The sequence below is a fragment of the Phallusia mammillata genome, chromosome 2 (assembly GCF_965637545.1).
Source record: "Phallusia mammillata chromosome 2, kaPhaMamm4.hap1.1, whole genome shotgun sequence".
Taxonomy (NCBI): Eukaryota; Metazoa; Chordata; class Ascidiacea; order Phlebobranchia; family Ascidiidae; genus Phallusia; species Phallusia mammillata.
The window spans coordinates 23,255,426-23,275,427 of NC_137253.1; the positions used below are offsets into that span (position 1 = coordinate 23,255,426).

General features: G+C 39.0%; 1 protein-coding gene across 1 annotated transcript; it reads right to left on the minus strand.

The window, feature by feature from the left end:
• Positions 1-621: 621 nt before the first annotated feature.
• On the minus strand, positions 622-19,972 carry LOC145214018 (WD repeat and HMG-box DNA-binding protein 1-like). Its single transcript, XM_080082443.1, has 28 exons — positions 19,809-19,972; positions 19,430-19,574; positions 17,083-17,182; positions 16,725-16,836; positions 15,812-15,963; positions 15,488-15,596; positions 15,367-15,417; positions 14,916-14,983; positions 14,432-14,552; positions 14,257-14,363; positions 14,055-14,193; positions 13,750-13,839; positions 13,459-13,561; positions 11,850-12,073; positions 11,342-11,526; positions 10,816-10,910; positions 10,572-10,724; positions 9,916-10,154; positions 9,495-9,671; positions 8,578-8,709; positions 8,148-8,282; positions 7,620-7,747; positions 7,265-7,404; positions 7,125-7,198; positions 5,838-6,023; positions 5,296-5,435; positions 5,033-5,168; positions 622-1,107 (listed from the first exon to the last, which is right to left on the minus strand). The coding sequence occupies exons 3-28, from the start codon at positions 17,157-17,159 to the stop codon at positions 889-891; spliced, it is 3,492 nt and encodes a 1,163-aa protein (XP_079938569.1). The 5' UTR covers positions 17,160-17,182; positions 19,430-19,574; positions 19,809-19,972; the 3' UTR covers positions 622-888.
• Positions 19,973-20,002: the final 30 nt, after the last annotated feature.

A 20,002-nucleotide genomic window follows, 5' to 3' on the forward strand; every position in this document is an offset into this window, starting at 1 on the left:
AATCGCACGATACATGTATCTTCCGCCAGTAGTGCTTAAGTTGGAATGATTAAGTGGTGTTTTTTGTCACTTTTCCGATTTTTTTTAAACTTACAATAATCGCAATGAAGGAAAACATATGATTCAAAGATTACCAGAAACCAAAAACATGTAAAATCGTGGTTACAATTGACCTTTGGGGTTAAGAACAAAAACTTAAACACAAAAACAAGCAACACTATCTTGCGCTGAGTGCAAAAGCCGAGAGTCGCGTGACAAGGCTCGTTAACGCATCGATTAGCAAATGTTTAAAAGCTAATACGCGTGCTCGCAAATCGGTAACGTCATGTCTTTGCTTCTCGGGTGTTAAAAACAGTTAAAGATGAGCTGATGAGTTGCGTTCTTCGGTTCCATTTCAGCGTGTTGTGAAAATACTAGAAAACGCCATATTCGGGCGCCTTCGCTTTCCCGCGGGCTGTAATGAGGTTGACCCAACGCTAAGGAATTACAAGCGCAGGCTCCAGTCTCGGACGTACTGGGTCTGGAGGTCCCCAAAATAGTTTGGTTTCAGTTACTTCGGTCGGTGATGGGAGGATATTTGTTGTCCACAAGGATTAAACAACTGTCTGACTGGAAGGAATATTTCTTTTAACCCTTGTGTGTATTGAAAGAAACGAATATAATTCAATAATAAACACCCACCCAAATTTGGTTGAGATTATGAATGATTTTTGTGTTAGTCGGTTCACATGAAGGTTTGGTAGGTCGTTTCCCATAACGCAGTGTCGCCTCCGCGCCTTTTTATGAATGGCGAATGCGAGTATAATGGGAAAATCTGGCTTTTAATGTACAAGATATGATCAAGTGCAGTCGCACAAACAACTTAGAACATAGCAGTACAAAATAACGTTATTCTTGGGATTGGTAGGAAAAAGCTGACAACTTGGATCTTGCGTCCATTTCGGAGTCTTTGATTTTTTTCAGTTTCGGTTTTTCTAATCCTTCCGTTTCGTTAGTTGGTGGAGCGTTTTCACTGTTGTCGTACTCTTCCTCTTCGCTAACGTGTTTCCGTTTCTGGGCGACAGGAACATCAGGAGGCTGCGTGGCTTTTGCACGATCGTTCCATACCTAACCAACAAATTGAATTTAATGAAACTTACTGTATGCAAAAAAATGTATTTTCGGATGACTGGAAGGGATATATATATATATATTACTCACAAGCAACTTGGAGAAGTACCCAAACATGCACATGTATTAATATGATTAATTAGTGCAGTGGTTGTTAAACGGTGGCAAGTTTTATTCGAACATCCAAGGTTAGCAATCTGATCGTTTAGTCACAAAGTGAAGTATCTTTAATCAATCAAAGAAATTAGTGTTAATGTACGGCACAAAACATCATTATGAAAACAACAGAGGAGGGAATTCGAACTTGCTGATGGCTTTAATGAGAAACGACACCAAAAAGGTTAGAACCACTGAAATTGAGGGATCAGACCTAAACCGTTTATAAAAATCAACACAATGGCAAACTCATATATTAAACATAACACCACGGGTTTGGGAATAAACGGTTAGAAAAATAAGCCTGGAGTACCGTAACAAAAAAAAACTAAACGACTTCTCCTTTTGCCCTAACGACATTCTTCTGTTCGCTCATTTTTAGGAAATTTAATAAGGAACATACTGTTCGTCGTTATAAGTGACAATTCGTGTTTAACCGCGACAATAAAACCCACACGTATGTGTCACCGAGTAAAACTTGTACATTGTCGAGGTCGGAATTCCATTCCAAGTAAGGGGTCGACAGTAGCGTGCCAGGCAATTCACTGCCACAAGACGAGACAGGGTGTAATGACTAATGGACCAAACTTATACCTCACACATCACCGATAAAAGATTGGTTATCACCGGAGCTTTGTCACTATTAATACCGATAAACATTACAGCAAGCGAATTTGGTTTCCGATTGGGGCACACGCCGTGAATTTTCAGGCTGCTTAAACGGCATGTTTGAAAATATTGGATTTAAAGCTGTTGTTTGAGTTGAGAAATTTCCAGTAAAACACATCAGACGTTTCGGCATCTTTCAAATTTGCATTGACCGCAGTACACTGAACAAAGGCTCGCGTGATCCATCCCCAGACGGCGCGTGATCTTGGCATTAGCGGGGGCTGTCGGCGTCCACCGTTCCCACGCTAATATATTTGTTCAAGTCGCTGAGCTGAAAAGCAGATAGCGAGAGCAAATAGTAATGCTGTGTTCCTCCAAAGCCGCGAGTCAGATGAACGAGCGCCCCGCAGTAAACACGTTGATCAACAGTTTGGCTGCTGTGTGGTGAATATAATGGGGAATTTGTGTATCGCAAAGCAATAATCCCGCGCAAACTAAGGCATGTCTGCTATCTGGCGACATCTACACTAGCCATTCCAGTCAGAACTGCGCAAATGAGTGGTTGTGAAGCCTTTTCTGTATTTAATTTTGCTTATCGGGGTTCCAAAATTTGTAGGTTGTTTACAGTCCAAATTGGCGTATGCTTTTGGCCCCAAAAACTGTTACGTCTTCACACAAATACCAATGTAATTGGACTGTATAAGTGATATTATACAAACCACGATACAACAACCTTTCCCAAGCAACTGCTACATCAAAATACACGATAAAACCTATTAAATATATCCGTCGTTACAAATATCTTCATTTCCGCCATTTTTAACGCTGAAACCAAATGTTTTTGACAAAAGGACAGAATATGGTGTATCCTGATTTTCCGAAGACAGATTTTGCTGTCGTGCAAAACTGCTTTGTTGACCCTTACAAGGCAGGAAGCATCCACGTTGTGAACAAGTGATGTGGTTACAAGTATGTGTATGGGTGCCAAAATCGGAGGTAAAAACGCCAGGCATGCCGTTAAAAGTAAGGTCGTACTCTCACACACAGTTTTGGTGATAGGGCAGCCACTTATTACCGACTTAAAAGCAAAAAAACGTAGGAGATTAGCGAAATTGCAGCCCGCGATCTCTTAATATCAGCTAGCGCGGGCACAGTCCAGCGGAGCGGCTAATTGCTAGTGTGGAAATGTCGACCTGGTTAAACATATATAGTAACGACGAGCTTAACCGTTCACATCCGACGGTGTTCCAAGCCTGGGAATCGGTTCGAGCCTTCGGGTGATGGACGTGCAAAGGCAGGAATCATCAGCACGTCTAACGCCATATTACACGGATTACCGCGGAAAATTACTAGCTGCGTGAGTCCCAGCCTTTCGTTTCATTTCAGGCGCTTCAGTAGAACGTATGTGGGAACACAGGCGGCATCAAAGGGAAGCGACCACAGGTATGCTATCGCACGGAGTAATACCCTTATAGCGATTAGAGCTGCTCCCATTAGCATGCGAGATGTGAAAATCATGTAACACCTAATAGGGTAAAAAGGTCGGTATATGCCTTCCACGGCAAAGAGACATTCCAAACTATTTATATCGGAGTCGTGCCGATCGTCGGACCACCACGAAAAGTGATCTTAAACTTGTTTGTTATCATCGCACCCTGATTAACTTAAACTTAGACTAACCAGGAAATAACAGCGCGAGTCATCGAAATTAACGTGAAGATAGGGTCTAAAAACGTGATTGAAGTTAGTGACTGCTGACTGGTTGTAACCTAACCGCACCTAAGTGACAGAGATTAAAACTTGGCTTGAGACAGTTTGCGCCACAACAGGACAAACAAGACTGATGTAACAATTAAAATATTTAAGCACTGACATGTATTGAAGTATGGGCCGGGGTGTAACCCTTATCTAAACAAGCCAAGTCTATCTCTTGCGCCAGCCAGGATAATTTAGGTTATTACGTCACAGCACTAATAAATACTACTTGTTATCGTGTACAGTTCACCGCACTGAAGAGATTTGCCGACTATCCTACTGTAAGTGCATTACAGCACAAGTTATATGTGTAGTGGCAGTTGAACTTTTAGCAACCATTGGGTTGTTATTAGCCGTTCATCGTAGGTGACGATGCGTTTCAATATCAGCTAGTCGCGATGTAGCTTTCGTCACGGGGCAAAAACAAATAAACCGATCCGGGCACTTGGAAACGTCAATAACACGAACCTGCGTCACTACGACTGGTGCGCTGCCCTCGCGTTTAAAAGAACAAGATCTTCTCTCTCAGCTAATCCAATTACAAGCTTAGTGGTGAGACATCAGTGTAGGACCAGAAGCAAAGATTCGGCAGCCTTCCTCACGTCAATCATATAAGCACAGCGTGTAATTTAATGAGAAGTTTCAAGACCGATTTGAGCCGCTTCGTAATGCCTGCTTTTATAAATTCGCTTTGGTGGTAAAGGTTGTGAAATCGTACCGTAAGAATTTTGGTCATGCTTGACGATAATTACAGAGTGGAAAGGCGATTCGTCGAATTTAATCGTTCAAAACGTTTGACCGATCATTTCGAATAAAACTGTCGGCACTTGCGGGCGCGCCTATAATCGCCTAAGAAATTTTGTCCAGCAATTAGCGCTATTTTGCGGCCCATAAAAGGGAGTCTAATGGGATTTAAGCAAATCCGAATTGCGTTGTCTTCATCTGACGGCCGAAGATAATGGATTTGCGGTTTAAGGCGACAAATGGCCCTTTGCATTTACGCACAAGTCATATATGACAAAAGGCCAATTTTCACCAGTGTTTGCACCGACAGAAGATCATGTATTTAATAAACCAAAAAAAAGATGTGTTGCCAACTGCATTTGTTTGCTTTTTGCCCATATTTTGCTCTGATTACCAATGATCCTGTTTTTCATTGATATGTTTCGTTTTGTTGCATCATGACACGACAAAGGGCAATTTTCAGTTTTCCAACTGTCGCCCAATTGTCGTCAAAAGTTAATAAAAAGGCCATTTAAAGTTCATATATAACTTGTATAGCTGCCTACGCCATATTTTTTTACAATTTTTACAAAAAAAACGCAATTGACAAACAATTGACATTAGTAATATGTAATAGCATGGCAGGCACTATCTGCAGTTAAAAAAAGTTAAAGCTTACGGTTCTGTCTTCTGGTGTGAGGTCACGAAAAGCCTGAATTGCAATCTTCCTCGCATCCACTCCATCAACATCCGGGTTCTCCTGCTGGATGAGAGCAAGGTTTTCCTCTATGTAAAGCTGAACTCCACTATTTTTCCTGCAGCAGAAATATAGCCAGTCTTTGCATTAAAAAAATGGATAGAGCGACAAATGCATTGGTTTAAAATCTTTACTGCAGCGAGAAATAAAGGGTAAATAAAGGCATAATGACCGATGGCACCTACCTTTGGCCGTTGAGTTTCTCTTTTAATGTCGGGATGTCACATTCTTCATTGTCATCCTTCTTACAACGTTGAACTTGTTTCTTCGGTTTGGGTGTCGAGGTGAGATTGAGTTTAGTGGAAAACAAAGTCGACTGACCAGACTGTCAAAACACATCAAAATTACCTCAATGCCTTTTTGTCAAATAATGTCAATGATTTTCTTGAATATTTGATGATCCTTGCAAGTCGCAACTAAAATGGTTAGAGTAGTGTCATAACAGAAACAGTTCAAGTCACTGTTTTCCAGACGAAAGATTGAACTGTGACACATTTTGTTGCGAAGACTCGAACAAGCAAGCCATACTCAGGTGAATAAGTTGTGTAAATAAATTGCCGTGACTTGTGACTTGTGACTCGGAAGTAAAATCTTGTCCAACACTACAAAAATCGAAAGAAAGGTACACTTAGAATTGGTAGCGACTGTTTGAGCAGTGCTGATAGGCAAGGAAGGTAATTGGACATCATATCTGTAAATGTGATCCTAATGTTTTTTACTAACTTACTTTTGGCGTTTTGGCCGAATCTTTTCCTTTAGATTTGCGCGATCCGGAATCAGATATCACAGGACCACGGCGTTGTTGGGTTGGTGTTGTTCTCTTAATGTTGTCCAGCACACTGCCGCTAGTTGGCGCTGAAGACGGGGTTGTTTGTGACTTAATTGCTGGTGATGAAGCGGCATAAGTCGATTTCTTAATGACAAAGACGAGGATTAAAATACCAACTAGTTTAGAAACAAAGGGTAAAATCCCGATCATGTACTGATTTTTCTAAATGTTAAGTTTTAGAAAATGCACAGCGCTTATATAAATGTGAATTGGTCGCGTTTCTTCGAAAACTTTCCGGAAAAATGAGGTTTTCAAAATAGCGCTAAGAGCCGGGAGTACTACCTTGAGCTGAGTTGCATGGGAAAGCCAAAGCCACAATAACTGATGTTGACAACAGTTACTAGTTAACGAGCTAACAACGTACCACAAACTCCAAAAATATTGGCGCCAGTTAGAAAACAAAAACCGCTGAGTAACGATGCACAAACAGAGCAAACTTTAAAAATTTTAAATATGGGTTGCCTACGTGCAAATACGAAGTAAGGCATGCAGCCAAAACCATGTGGGATTTCCTTCCGAGGCATTGAACTTTGTTAATTTGTGCCGCTTGCCAAAACCATATCCTGTCCTATCCAAAATTCAGGCTACCGTAAGCCACAACGTAAATCCGGAACATTAAGGCAAACAGGGAAATTCAATACGCGGAAATCGCCTACTGTAAATTTCAAGGCTTTGCTAACTACAACCGGATATACGCAAGATTGCCAATCGACGGGGTTGAGTTGGTTTTAAGCTTCCGTGCACAAGTTAAACCAAGATTAAGCAGACAAGTTTCAGGACCGGTGAACAAGCAGTTTACTAGAAACATAATTTTCAACGCATATTCGACCTTTAGACAGTTCCGGGGATTGTTTGGGGCTGAATTTTCTGTTCAGTAAACAAACCTCTATTTGACAGCACGATTTGAGGTTGCGCAAAAAAGTGCTGAGGGTATGCTATTATATTTACTGGGAAATTTTGCCAAGTTGTATGTCAGGCCGGGTTTAGGTCTTAAAAATCGGGCCACATTCGACTTCAAACTCAAAGTATTTTCACTTCCTTTTTGTAGGCAAGCCTTTGTGGCGTTTTTTTGGCTTGTACATTCGGGTTTTGCTTAAATGTTAGGTCTGTTTCTGACTCTGCCTTGTGTCTATTAGATGCTATTGAAGCGCAAACAGGACAAATTACTGGTGCAGTTTAACAAACCTTAAACGGGTTTCTCCTCGTTCCAGCAAGTTGAGATGACAACGAACGACCAGGTTTCGGTTTAATTTCTTGTTCTGAAAGAAGATGAAGTGTTTTAGCACTTACAATGTACGTCTTGTTTGACTAAGTTGATCACAAACCAGGTTCGGCCACAGAGCGTTGTGACGTCACCACCTCAACGTCAGTGTCGCGATCAGTAAAGCGCGAAGCCTGCTGTGATGGCGTCACGGCAGCTTGCTGCGATCGAGCTTTTGTCCATTCCGTTTCCGAAGCGCTGTATCTGCACAATATTGCGAGTTATTTTCTTTGAAACATTTTGATCTCCTTATTTCTGCGCGATATAAACACACCCAAACTTCTGACTAAACCTTCAAATACATACAAGGCATACGAATTAAAGCAAAATCACTCTTCTTTCTTGCGTCGTTGTATATATCCATTACACCTAGAACAGCAAAAAAAATTTAAACGCTGTTTTATTATAGTGGACGTTACCCAGATCGAAGTTCATCCCTGAAATCCTCAACATCTTCATCACTATCTTCTTCATCAACCCCTTGGTTCTCCTTCTTCTGCTTCCTGATAGCAGCTTCCATTTCATCTTGAGCTTTCTCTTGCGCCACCTGGTGTACAAATTACAAATTAAAAGCCTGATTTGTTTTTCCTTAAGCGACGCAACAACATTGAAATTGAAAATAATCTCACAGTATTTGTATGTAAGTCATCTTAGTGAAATAAACAATGTCACAGTTATTTAAGCGTGTTGTTGACACCATGAAAAACAGAACGCGGAACAGCAGTTTTACCAAGAAAATAAAGTAAACCTCGTTAAATCCGGACCCGTTTGCACCAAAAAAATTGTTCGGATTAGATGAAGATCCGGATTAACCGACATCGATTAGTTAAATCATTTGCAACTCAAGTTTTTTTCCAAATTAGGCGAAGATCCGGATTAACAGAATCCGGATTAACCGCACGGTTTACAGTATTACCAAACAAAATAGAAGTAAAGTAGAGCCATACCTCTGATAAACGTTGGGCAAGCATAATCTTCCTGATCCGGGATGCGTATTTGATAGCAAGATTCACTGAAGAAGCACTCGGCATTAAACCACAAACTTCGTGTGCCTCGAATTCCTGATCTGTCTTGCACAAAAGCTGCAACAAAACACTAAAATCAACCCTCAACTGATAACATTTTATAAGTGTTAAAAAACGGGTAACACCAAACACATTGTGGTTGAAGCTTTCGAAAAAATTGCAAATAGTATATTAACATGATACAATATTTTAACTGATTTAAACTGAAAAATTACCAACACAATTCATGATTTGAATGAATTTTAGGTTCGCCGTTATGTTTTGAAAAATATGCTTGGCCATTAAAATGCAGAGTGGAGTTGCGGTGAGGTGTTACATGGTCAAAAAATTTCAAGGGCCACAATCAACTTACCGCAAACAACTTCATGAGCGTGCGTTGCGCGTTCAACTCATACTTTTGTTTCGTTTCCGCATCTTCCTCGTAACCACGTGACGTCAGATAGTCAGTGAATGATGACATCAGCCTCGTCCTCCAATATTCTTCCTGTTGTACAGTTAAAGAGTTATAAATACACACCACAGCGCACAGTTACATCTATATTTTGAACACGCCATGGAGAGAAAAACATCTGCTGGGGCGAGACATTTTATGGCCCCCGTTGGAACTGGAAAGATTTAATTGCGTTAAAAATTGTATCAAAGAGAGAACCAAAATGCTATGCTCGCTAATCAGCAGCAAAAATTTTTCAACTTAAAAAAAAAAGTTAAATCGTTACTGCCCATTTCAACTGTGAACTATGTTATTCTTGGACCCCTAATGACCAGACACACCGGCTGCACACCCTTCTCGTGGGGCGTGATTGTTGAACTTATAACAAGGACTTAATAAAACCTTTGTTTGTTTTAAAAACTTGAAGTTCTTGGTCAGTGATATAAACTCAACAAACTATTTTTACCATATGCAGTGTACCATCCTTCGATTTGATACAAGAGAATGATATTTTACACAAAAGAGTATTGTTATCCAAAAGATATTACTTTTTAGTACTTTTAGTATATACTCAGTGCAGTATTTTCGGCCAGCCGTAGCTGGGCGTCAAAGCACTAAGTAACATGGCATCGCAATTTCGGTTTTCAGTGCTCCACCACGTAATAAATAGACCGATCGATCGCGTGTATGTTTCAGTTAAACCTAGGCTTTGAGGACAAAAAAACTACCCAAACGTACTTGGTAGAGTAAAAAAACCTTACAATGAAACTCATATAAATTATAAACCAAACACATGCAATTTCAAATTTCAAATGCAGTCTCTAAATCTAAAAGTTCACCTCGTATGTCCCTTTGTCGTTCTCCATATCGCAGTATGGCATTTTGTATTGCAGCACAGTAAGGGTGGGTCTTGGCAAGGTTTGTGGGTAACTAAGTCCTTTACACAAAATACAACGAACTTGCTGTGGGTCCTGATGCAATCCGACAACCCAATAATGATCGTATCGACTCTTTGTCTGTGGGAGACAAAAACAAAGATTGCGAATAACGCACACAAACTAAACACAAACAAAAGCTTGTGCGAAAAAAGAAAAGTGTTGCAAATATGTTACAAATAATAATCCAATTTGAATTTTTTTTGATTAGGTCGGAAGGATTGTAGGGAAGAAAATAGGTTACATTTTTTCGAATTGTTGCAAATGCAAAACACAATTGCATTGTTTTCTATATTTCTAAAAACTGCTGCTAACTGTTTTTTACCGCTTGTTTGGTGTTAAGCACGTTGACCCATGTCCCACAAAACGAGCGATTCATCAATCGCACAATTCCAGTACTGTCTACGGTGGCAGGCGTTCCTTCACATGTAAATCCGATCCAAGTAAGAGTGGAAGCATTGCTGATGGGAAGAGGCTGCCCACCAACCACTTTCTTCGCTTTACATCCACTTCCTGCTCCCACTTCGAGAAGCATGAAGCCAAGACACTGGTTCGTGCTAAAACCTTTTGACAAATTTCGTTGGACAATTATATGTAAATTATAATGTTGATGCAAATCTTAGCAAAAAAAAAAAGTTTTAATACTTCTTTTACTAAGAGATATTAAATTGTGGAAATTGTTGTTTGTATGTAAGTAAAGCAGTGATCCAAAACTTTTAATCATCATAATTATGGCACAATAAAGAAGAATGAGTGGTATAAAAGTTGAAGTACATTTTTGCCATAGTTTTGGGAACCACTGATGTACAGCCCACAAAAATTAGGAAAGAAAAAGCATTGAAATACACAGCTTGTTTTGAGCAAAGTTTGCATTTTCTGGTTTAAACGTGTTTGATCGTCAGGTCTGTCACATGTACTTTTGCATTTTCTTTTCAAGGCCTGGAGAAATGGATTAAAATGCTAATGAGAAACGCACTTTACCTTGTGTGATGTGATATGCGATCGACAGCTGATCGGTGTGGGCTGCCATGGCAACCACCGGTCCGGGTAGGCTAAAGATCTGACGTTGTGTTCCGCCGAGTGCAAACAATCGAACCTGCATTGCATCCGTGCATACCGCAATCCAACAATCACCTGAAGAACAATGTTATTGCATTGGAAGTAAATCTTTGTTCCAACTAAAATAGCAAAATGGCCACTCTGTCCATTCAGACAAAATCCACACCTATAGTAACAGCTTGTATGTCTTCTCCCTCCGGCATGTCCACACTCCATTGCTTGTTGTTGTCCCACGACGAAAAGTGAACACATTTCAGTTTACTAAACGACAAAAAGCATAGAAATCAAAACGACAACAAACGATGTATTAAGAAGGGAAATGTTTAACCTATATTATAGAGTAGATTGAACAAATCCAACTGTATTTGTTCTGCGTTAACACCGAGTATGTAACATATACTCTTTTTATAATAGTATGCCAGGCCCATTAAATGTGTACCCACCACAGAAGTCTTTCGAGACTCGAGCCCAACTAACTTAGTTGTGAACCCGCCGAAAGTCGAATCACAACCGTTGCTCGCCTTGTATGCTGTACATGTCAGCTTTGTAGTAGGGTATTACCAGTTCACACATTGATCACGTATGAACACACGTTCAACTGGGGTTAGTATTCAAGCGTTCATGCAGACCAGCAATCACAGCATAATGGGTTTAACCGTTCACCTTAATTCTAGCAAAATTGTTAATTGTACCTCACTGTGTCACCATCACTCTCAGCAGCAAGCACCGCAGCATGTTGTGACAAATCGGCCATCGTGAAACGTTCATTATTTGACAGGTGAAGTGGATGGTGGGTTTGGGCGTCATGAAACTCAATGTCAATCGCATGTTCGATTTCATCGTTGTAACACCTGATTATTCCAACTGAATTCCAAACCTTAAAGTTAAGACTAGAGTAATAACCGGTGGTCTCAATGTGGGTTCGGAGACCCCAACGGATCCGTAAATGCAAAATATTAATAAAGATTTTTTTAAATACTTTTTAAAAATACATCTCTTAGAAACATATTTTTAGCTTTCCTCGCTACACACATTATTTAAATATGTAAAAGTATACACAAGTTAGTTTATCAAAAGAAATCAGAGAAAAGGTCTGATGATTTAATTTGAATACTTACAGAAAACCGTTCTGTTACTGCTGAAAAAAATGTCACGACATACACTGCTTTATGGTCGTAACGGTACAAGAATAAAGATTACCATAAACCGGTGAGATAAATGCACTGGAGTTGAACCGGGTTGAAATGGTGGTTGCATTGAACTTGGTTGCGCTTTGGTCAACACGGTCCCTGTCTGAGCGGTTGCCACTGACGACGCGTCATCATCCAATAGCGGCTTGCTTACGCCACCTGGCGGTGGTATAGAGGGCGGTGCCAAGTCCAAGTTGTCTTCACCGAATACGTCGAGTGTGGAAGGAATTGGGGCTGCGAATTGTACACATGTTGTTACCCTACTGTTTGCAATGGTTTACATCAGTGTTTCCCAACCTATGGGTCGTTTGGGTCGCCTGTTTTGTGACAATAAGAGCATCTACTTTTGATAATAGTTAATTCTTTGTCGTGTCATAAGTTATGTGTTAGCACACTGCTGAGCGTTGTCCGGCTGATAACGCTTTAAAGTGTTTAAACCAGTGGTTCCCAACCTTTCGTGGACCGTGGCTCCCTGAAAGTAACTTTTGGGCTCTGTGGCCCCCTTCAAGTAACCCTGTAGTACCTGTGGCCCCCTTAAAAACGTAAATGGCAATCTCGTGTTGGAATTCGGTTCTAATTTCGGCTTTAAACAGGTCAAATAGAGTAAACAAGAATCCGAAATTGCAAAAAAACGTAATTATAAACAAATAGTATGTGAAATAGTCGATTAAATTAGGGAATAAAGTTAAAAAGAAAATGTTTTTTAGTGGATGTTTCTGGTGAATGTACACCTGTGGCCCCCCGGAACACAGCTCGTGGCCCCCCTGGGGGGCCATGGGCCCGGGTTGGGAACCACTGGTTTAAACCATCTCTAAAGTTCGGGCTAAATGAAAATATTTGGTCAAAAAAAAAACGAATACTACTTGTTTGAGTTTTTGATTCGCCAAACATGGCAAGTAATTTTCGAAAAGCTTGATTGCAGACAAAAATGGAAACCGAAATAATAGTAATGCATATTCATGGGTCGCGAGAAACCACAAAACAAAATTTTGGAAAGTTTTCCTTTTTGGAAAGGGTTAAGACAAAAAAAGGTTGGGCACCATGGTTTAGATCGCGGTTCTCAAACTGGGGTCCGTGAGGCAATTTTGGGGGGACTGCGAAAAGGTTTAAGTAATACTATACTCTTATTTGGCGTCATTTTGTGCCACTAAACAAGTTTAAATCAAAGTAGAATTGAAAATCGACTGTATCCATTGCTAAACAATAGTCGTTATTGCATGACAACTAACAAAAATGCAATTGTTCGCGCACAATTGTAATGTTTTTTGCCTTGTCTGTGATGTCACATGCTGTCTTTGGATGTTTGTTATGCGCAATTTTTGCATAACTAGCTAAAATCCTGCAATAAACTTTCATTTTTCTGAAATACACATTTAGGCTTAAGGACCGCAAGCCCTCGAAATAATGGCAAAGGGAACGTTTTGAAAAAATAATGAAAAACTTTGAGAACCACTGGTTTAGATGATAAACATAAATGTGATTGCACAGAATCAATACTGAGATAAATACAAGAGCTTGGAAAGTTGTTGAAAAAATTCAAAGTTTTTGCAATGTAGCAAAATTTGGCTGAACATAAAAGTTTTCCTTCAAATACAAAACATATACAAAATTTAACTTACGCAGATCTGGCAATTGTGAACCTTTTCTTGAAGCTGATTCGCTTTCATTGTCACTGTCGTCAAAAATATGCTTATTTTTCTTTGTTGAGGGAATGACTTCATCCTGCATTGAAAACCAAAGATTTTAGATCCAACCTTGTCAAACATTTTTCGAGATTTGGGCACATTTACTATGATTTCTGTGTTCAAGTAACTGTAATGCGATTCAAAGACAAATGCAGGTTTTGTAAGCTCTTTGGTGTACAATCTACACAACTTGCTCTGGCTTTGTAGACTTGTAAGGTAACCTACCTTAGGTTTATCTTCTTCTGCCATCAAATCCACCATCATGTTGTCGTCCTCATCATCAAATAAAGCATCAATATCATTTTGATTACTGGGCTGTGAACATCCATTAAATAACTATGTTATATGGGGTGAAACCTACATTTAACAATTGTCTGTTGAATAGTTTATGACAATTTTACATGCTTGAACAGTGAATTGTACAAAAAATGTGATTGTGGCTAATATTTTTAAAAAACAAAAAATAAAATTGCATTTTTTCCATTTCCATTTTTTGGTCTTTGTAAAACATAAAACAATGTGGCACTTGCCTTTTTTGTAGGTTGCTCCGATAACACAACATTGTCTAAAACCCCAATTTGTCCATGGACATCAGAAAATGCAAGTGAGTTATTTTCTTGTGGATTCCATGCAATGCTGCAAATACTAGCTTTGTGCGGACTTTGTTGCCTAAAAAACAGTTGAAAAGTCTGGCATTTCAGAAATAAGTTAAAATAAATATATAGTTCATACGTTCTGACACATTCTTGGGTTTCTGCATCCCATACCACAATCCAGCCATCTGCAGTGCCACCAGCTACAAATCTGCCACACAGAGAAAATGCACAGCACTGGAACATCTAAACAAAGCAAAAGTTGTGATTCCAGATGAAAACACATTTTGCATTTGGCAGACAGCAAAACCCACTGTGGAACAGACATCTGTTTTAAATGATTGAGCACATTGCCAGGTTATTCTTGAATAAATAGCAACCCCATCAGCAACTGGGACAGCAATGTCTTCTCCTGTTGCTGGCCTCCAACATATCCTTAAAAAAATATTGATCACTGCATACATATAGGGGTCTCCGGCTTAATAATTCTGGGTCAAGAGTAAATCTTACATAAAGATAAATTAATGAACATAAATTTTGCAGAGAAAAAGTGCTATCTTTGTAAACAAATTGCATCATGTGACATAACAGGGAGAACCGTGATGCAACAATAACAACTGCTACCAAAAGTTTTTCACCAAAAAACACTAAACACATTCTTCCATAAATTGTACCATGTTAAATCACTGGCTAGGACCCAAGCAGAACACATAATTGCAGTTTAAGACCCTTAAGACCCTTACATATAACATCTGATACCTCTATTTTTTAGTTAACATTGCAAAAACAAAAACCTACTTTCCCATGCTTTCAGAGTTTCCAACATCATTGGAAGGTTTCACAACCGAAATGGATGTCACACTTTCCTGAAGAAGAAAAAACAGAGAAAATTTAACAAACATGTGGCATAAGCTTCTATTTCATTCATATCTGCACAAATCTCCATGGCTTATCTTCTACACTATATACACAAAAACACACCTATTTTTACAATCACTGAGGATAATATCTAAGTCAAAATAAATAGTTTTACACAGGCTAATGTATGTATACTTACAAAATGATATATATATATAAGGAAACCAACTGTCTTAAAATTAAACTGCGATATCAAGAACAAGAAAGTGTTTTGCAATTTCAAAAAAAGTAAATATATATATTTGGATAGCAAATTGTAATTGGATTTTCACACAGCCTTAATTAAACACAAATTGCACAAAGATAAAATATTAAAACTTTTTATTGTTACTTGATTAGATAGATTCCACACTTTCATTGTTCCATCACAGCTCATAGATGCCTAAAAGGAAATAAATGGTTGTGGGGATTAGGCACGTTTATTCTCCAACCACAGACAGTTAATCACTTACAAAGTATTCATCCATTGGATCAAGCGAGACACTTAATATAGGAGCTTGGTGACCCAAGAAACATTTTTGTTTCCCTGTTTCCATCAGCATTACTTTCAAATCAAAATCACTAAAAATATATGAAGCTGATAAGTGCAATGTTGGTCAAAAACAGAAATTTATGGTAATCACAAAATTTCTGCATACTGAATCACAAACTATAGCATTTCAATAATAACGCAACAATATTGTTAAAAGTACATTCTTAATTGCAAGAATAAGCTTACAAATTAGAGTTGCTATTGACCAGAACTGTATGCAGCTGCAAATATGTTTGATAGTCACCTTGATCCAGCAGCTACATATTTCTTTGACTCTGACACAGCAAGGCATGTTGGGGTTCCTGTAAATCGAGCCAAAATGCCATCAAGTTCACCCTTTGGAAATTCATATCGATCGACTGAGTTGTTGTCTGAACCAACATACAGTGTGGCACCCTACACAAAAGTTTAGGTTTTGAATCCTATCAAATATATATATAAGATGTTTAAAACATAAAAAAGTGTGACATGTTTTTATGTGATGTACTAAACACCACATGGTATCACATGTTACAGCATTATGGCACAGTTTTATTGAACAGAAATATGAACAATGGGAAAATGTTAAGTTTGCGAAATTTTGAAAAGGTTAGGGCTATTTGGGGTCATGTCTAAAACTGCGGGCCCACTTGGCCCGCCCCATGCAATAGAAAAAACTGCGGGCCCACAGTTTTTATATTTGCGAGAGACGCGACAAGCACCGGATATAATGGGCCTGCAGTTTTTCCCTGCGAGAGACGCGACAAGCACTGGATTTAATGGGCCCGCGGTTTTTCCCTGCGAGAGATGCGACATGCACTGGATATAGTGGGCCCGCGGTTTTTATACTTGCGAGAAGCGTGCTAAGCGGGCCCGCAGTTATTTAATTGCATGAAGCGAGCCAAGTGCTGGGCCAAGCGGGCCAAGTGTTTCAAGTGGGCCGCAGTTTTAGACGTGACCAGGCTATTTGGGTTGGGTTGGGGGCTTTCATATAAAACAATATAATCTGCTCTCAGAAACATGTGGTATCACACTTTATGACATGCTTTACCGGGCCATGAGGTATTATTTGGTGTACCACACATGTTTATGTTGTCAGAAGTTCAAGATGATTACCATGGAAGCACCCAGGGTTACTATGGAAGCATAGTACTGTTTGTAAGTAGCAATCATCTAACCTTTATAGCAACACTGTGAACTTGATCTCCCAACCTTAGTGTCTTTGGTTCATCATCGTCAACACCTTTCCAAATCTTGACAGAACCATCAAAGCCACAGGAAACCAGGTATCTAAACCAAATGTGTCATTAGAGTTGTTGTCATCTATCTGCCAATCTGGGCTACATCGTGCAAAGATAATATTTTTTAACATTTATTTTCAGAAGCAGAACGTTTTGAAATGTACAAGTTATTAAATCTGGATTTTTTATTTTAACCTTTCTTATTTGAACTACAAATGACATTCACCTGTACTTGTTAGTCACCAGGACTAGTCTGAATTAATTATGACAAAAAGTCATTCTTTTTAGCACTTACTTTCCTGAGTCATCATAGCACATGTCGGTTAGCCCATCACTGTGACCAATACGAATTGTCAGATCTTCGGAAGTCATGGTGTTGGTTAAAAGACACAACACTGCAAAACAGAAAGTTTTTTGTTGATCAGCTCTTTGCCTCTTAACTTCTACTGAGGTTACAATCTGTCACAAGTGATGAAATAGTATTATAAAACTAAACATTTGTGACAATATTCTAAAACAGTAATAATAGATAACAAACAATATTTTTGGAACGCGAAGTTCGCGATTCGCGCCAAATGGCGGTTACTTTGACACGACCGCCAGCTGAACGTTTAATTGGCGAAGCATATCGGTGTGTAAATAATGTGGCATGTAATGGGGCGCCGTTGTCGAATAAATTAAGTTGCCGCAACTTAATTTTTTCGACAACGGCGCCTTAAGGCCGTTTTGAAAACAAACAAACAACTTGCAAGATAGCCAAGTTGCGGCAACTTAGCGTTGCAAGTTAGCTAAGTTTCTTTGCAAGTTAACTAAGTTGCCGCAAGATAACCTAACATGCGGCAAGTTAGCTAACTTGCAACGCTAAGTTGCCGCAAGTTAGCAATGTTTCGTTGCAAGTTAGCTATCTTGCTGCAACTTAATTTATTCGACAACGGCGCCGCATGAGAGACAATTAAGTAAGTAGTCTCTGGTTTCATAGTTTAAAAACGTTCAAAAACATTAACCCTTTATTTTAAATAAAAAGCAATTTACGCCCCACATTAAACCTATTATCCAGAGGCCTGGAAAATTTTGCCATTGCATGACATTTTCTGCTCTCAACGTTAATGTTAGGCCATCATTCTCATAAAAAAAACAGAGAACAGAAACGAAGTATTCGGCAATCAACAGTAACATTTTTACAGCGTCTAAGCAATATTAAAAATTTAAGCTCACTTGGCCATTTTTTAACTTTGATTGAGCCTGCATTACCAACTTCGGATTTTTGACAGACATAATGCAAATTTTTTTTTTCTTGTCGAATTTTAGCCCAAGAAATTTTTTTGCAAGATTTTATATTCTTTTTATTGTTTAATTTGATTCCATTGTGGGCGATGTTTAAAACTATCATTTTGTACAAGTCAATGGACTTAAACTTCACATTTTGTGCTGCAATTAAGACATGTATAGATTTGTACCCCTACAAAATAGATTTGAAGAATTTGAACTATCGATGGATTCCTTGGTTTGCAAGTCACGTAGGTTGGTTAATTTACGAGTATAATGCTAAAAATCACGTTAGAACATTTCATTTTACGAAAACTTTGTGTTGTCTAACTGTTTTTGCGAATAAGTTACAAGTAGGCCTAGGCCTACATAAAGTAAAGTTAAGGTAAGACGTTTTATTAAGTTTTAAAAAATACACTGAAATAGGGCGATAATAAGCAAGAAAAAACAATAAATCGTGTAGGAAAAAGTTCTTTTTATCGCAAAAGCATTGTGCGTAGAAATGAACATCAGAAATACAATACAAACGTACGGCGCAATATAAATGGACCAAAATAGGAAGACACTTTAATGCAGGCGATAATTTTAAACCCTGCAAATGACTTTATGTCACGCTACGGAATCGTATTTGTAATTGCAGTTGATTGGCCAAGTTACTTTTCTCGTCCCACTGGTGTTTAGCAACGACTTCTGTTCGGATGAAAAGTCGTGGTGCCCACTAAAACAACAGGTATAAAGAAGAAGTATAAGTAAGGCGTTCTTGACATCTTGCCTACGGCGGCGGCATTACAGATCCTGGACTGCGGCCACCGCCAATTGTCTGGTTGCTTTGGTTTCAAAATTACTGATGTGAAGAAATAGGTTTTTAGGCCAAGATTAATTTCTAACTTGATACACAGAATAAGGTGAACAGTCTGACCATCAGTCGCAACTGCTTATGACGTCATAATCTATATTGTAACGCTTATGGCATATGTTTTTTCGCATTGTTTGCACACAATATGCGTACTAAAAGTCTGACGGATATAGTAATTGGCTGTCCCACAAAATCTGTTTAGAGCAGTTTGTAAATGAAATTAGTTAGCAAAAGAGTTTTATTTACGTCACGTCCGCCAGTACATATATATTTTGATACGTTCACATCCGCATAAACTCGTCTCTGCGACCGCATGTGGCCGTACGGCCGCAAGTTGTGCACCCCTGCCCCAAAATAACCAAGTAGTATACCCTTAAAATACATTTCTGAAAAGCGTTAAATTACTGCATACTGAAGGTCAATTTTTTAGTACGATCGCAACAATCAGGTATTTGAAATACATTTTGTGTTAAGCTTAAGTGGGAGTACATATACCATTGTTGCAGATATAAAAACTTACCTCCACTGATGCGAACATAATTCCCGTCTGGTGATACAACTGAACATAAGCCAGAATATAACACAAAACAGGACAATTATCACCAACACATAGATAAAGATTGGAAAAACGAGATCAGCCGCAAGATCATTTACCACTGGTAAAGCTGCAAACAGAGAGAAAATTTAAGGCATAAGTCGAATGGTTTCAAGTTTTAGCATGGTTGACAATAACAGTTGTTTACCACGTTGATAGGCAACTCACTTGTTTGAGCAAGTAGGCCTCGTGTTAAAAAGCTTCTTGTATTTACAACAGTATTAAACAAAATTATACCACCGTGTTGCTTCATAACGAATAACACCTTTAACCAACTACTGAATATACGCAGTTTATTTCGTACCTGTCGATGACACGTTGAACTCTTTAGCAATTCCTTCAAACTGTACCTCTTTCTCCATCACTGCATAAAACAAATGCTTATCACACAGTATACCAGTCGCTGGAACAGGTAAGTCGGCAACACAGGGTCGTTATCGGGTCAAAAATAAAAGAAGTTTGTCGCGCAAAAGCAAATGTAGGTCGTGCCCTCGGCTG

Coding starts and splice junctions, on each gene's coding strand:
- LOC145214018 (XM_080082443.1), bottom strand. CDS start 17,159: ATGACTTCCGAAGATCTGACAATTCGTATTGGTCACAGTGATGGGCTA. Junction 14,194..14,256: donor ACCCAAGAATGTGTCAGAAC/GTATGAACTATA, acceptor ACTGTTTTTTAG/GCAACAAAGTCCGCACAAAG. Junction 7,748..8,147: donor TTGCCCAACGTTTATCAGAG/GTATGGCTCTAC, acceptor TTTGTACACCAG/GTGGCGCAAGAGAAAGCTCA.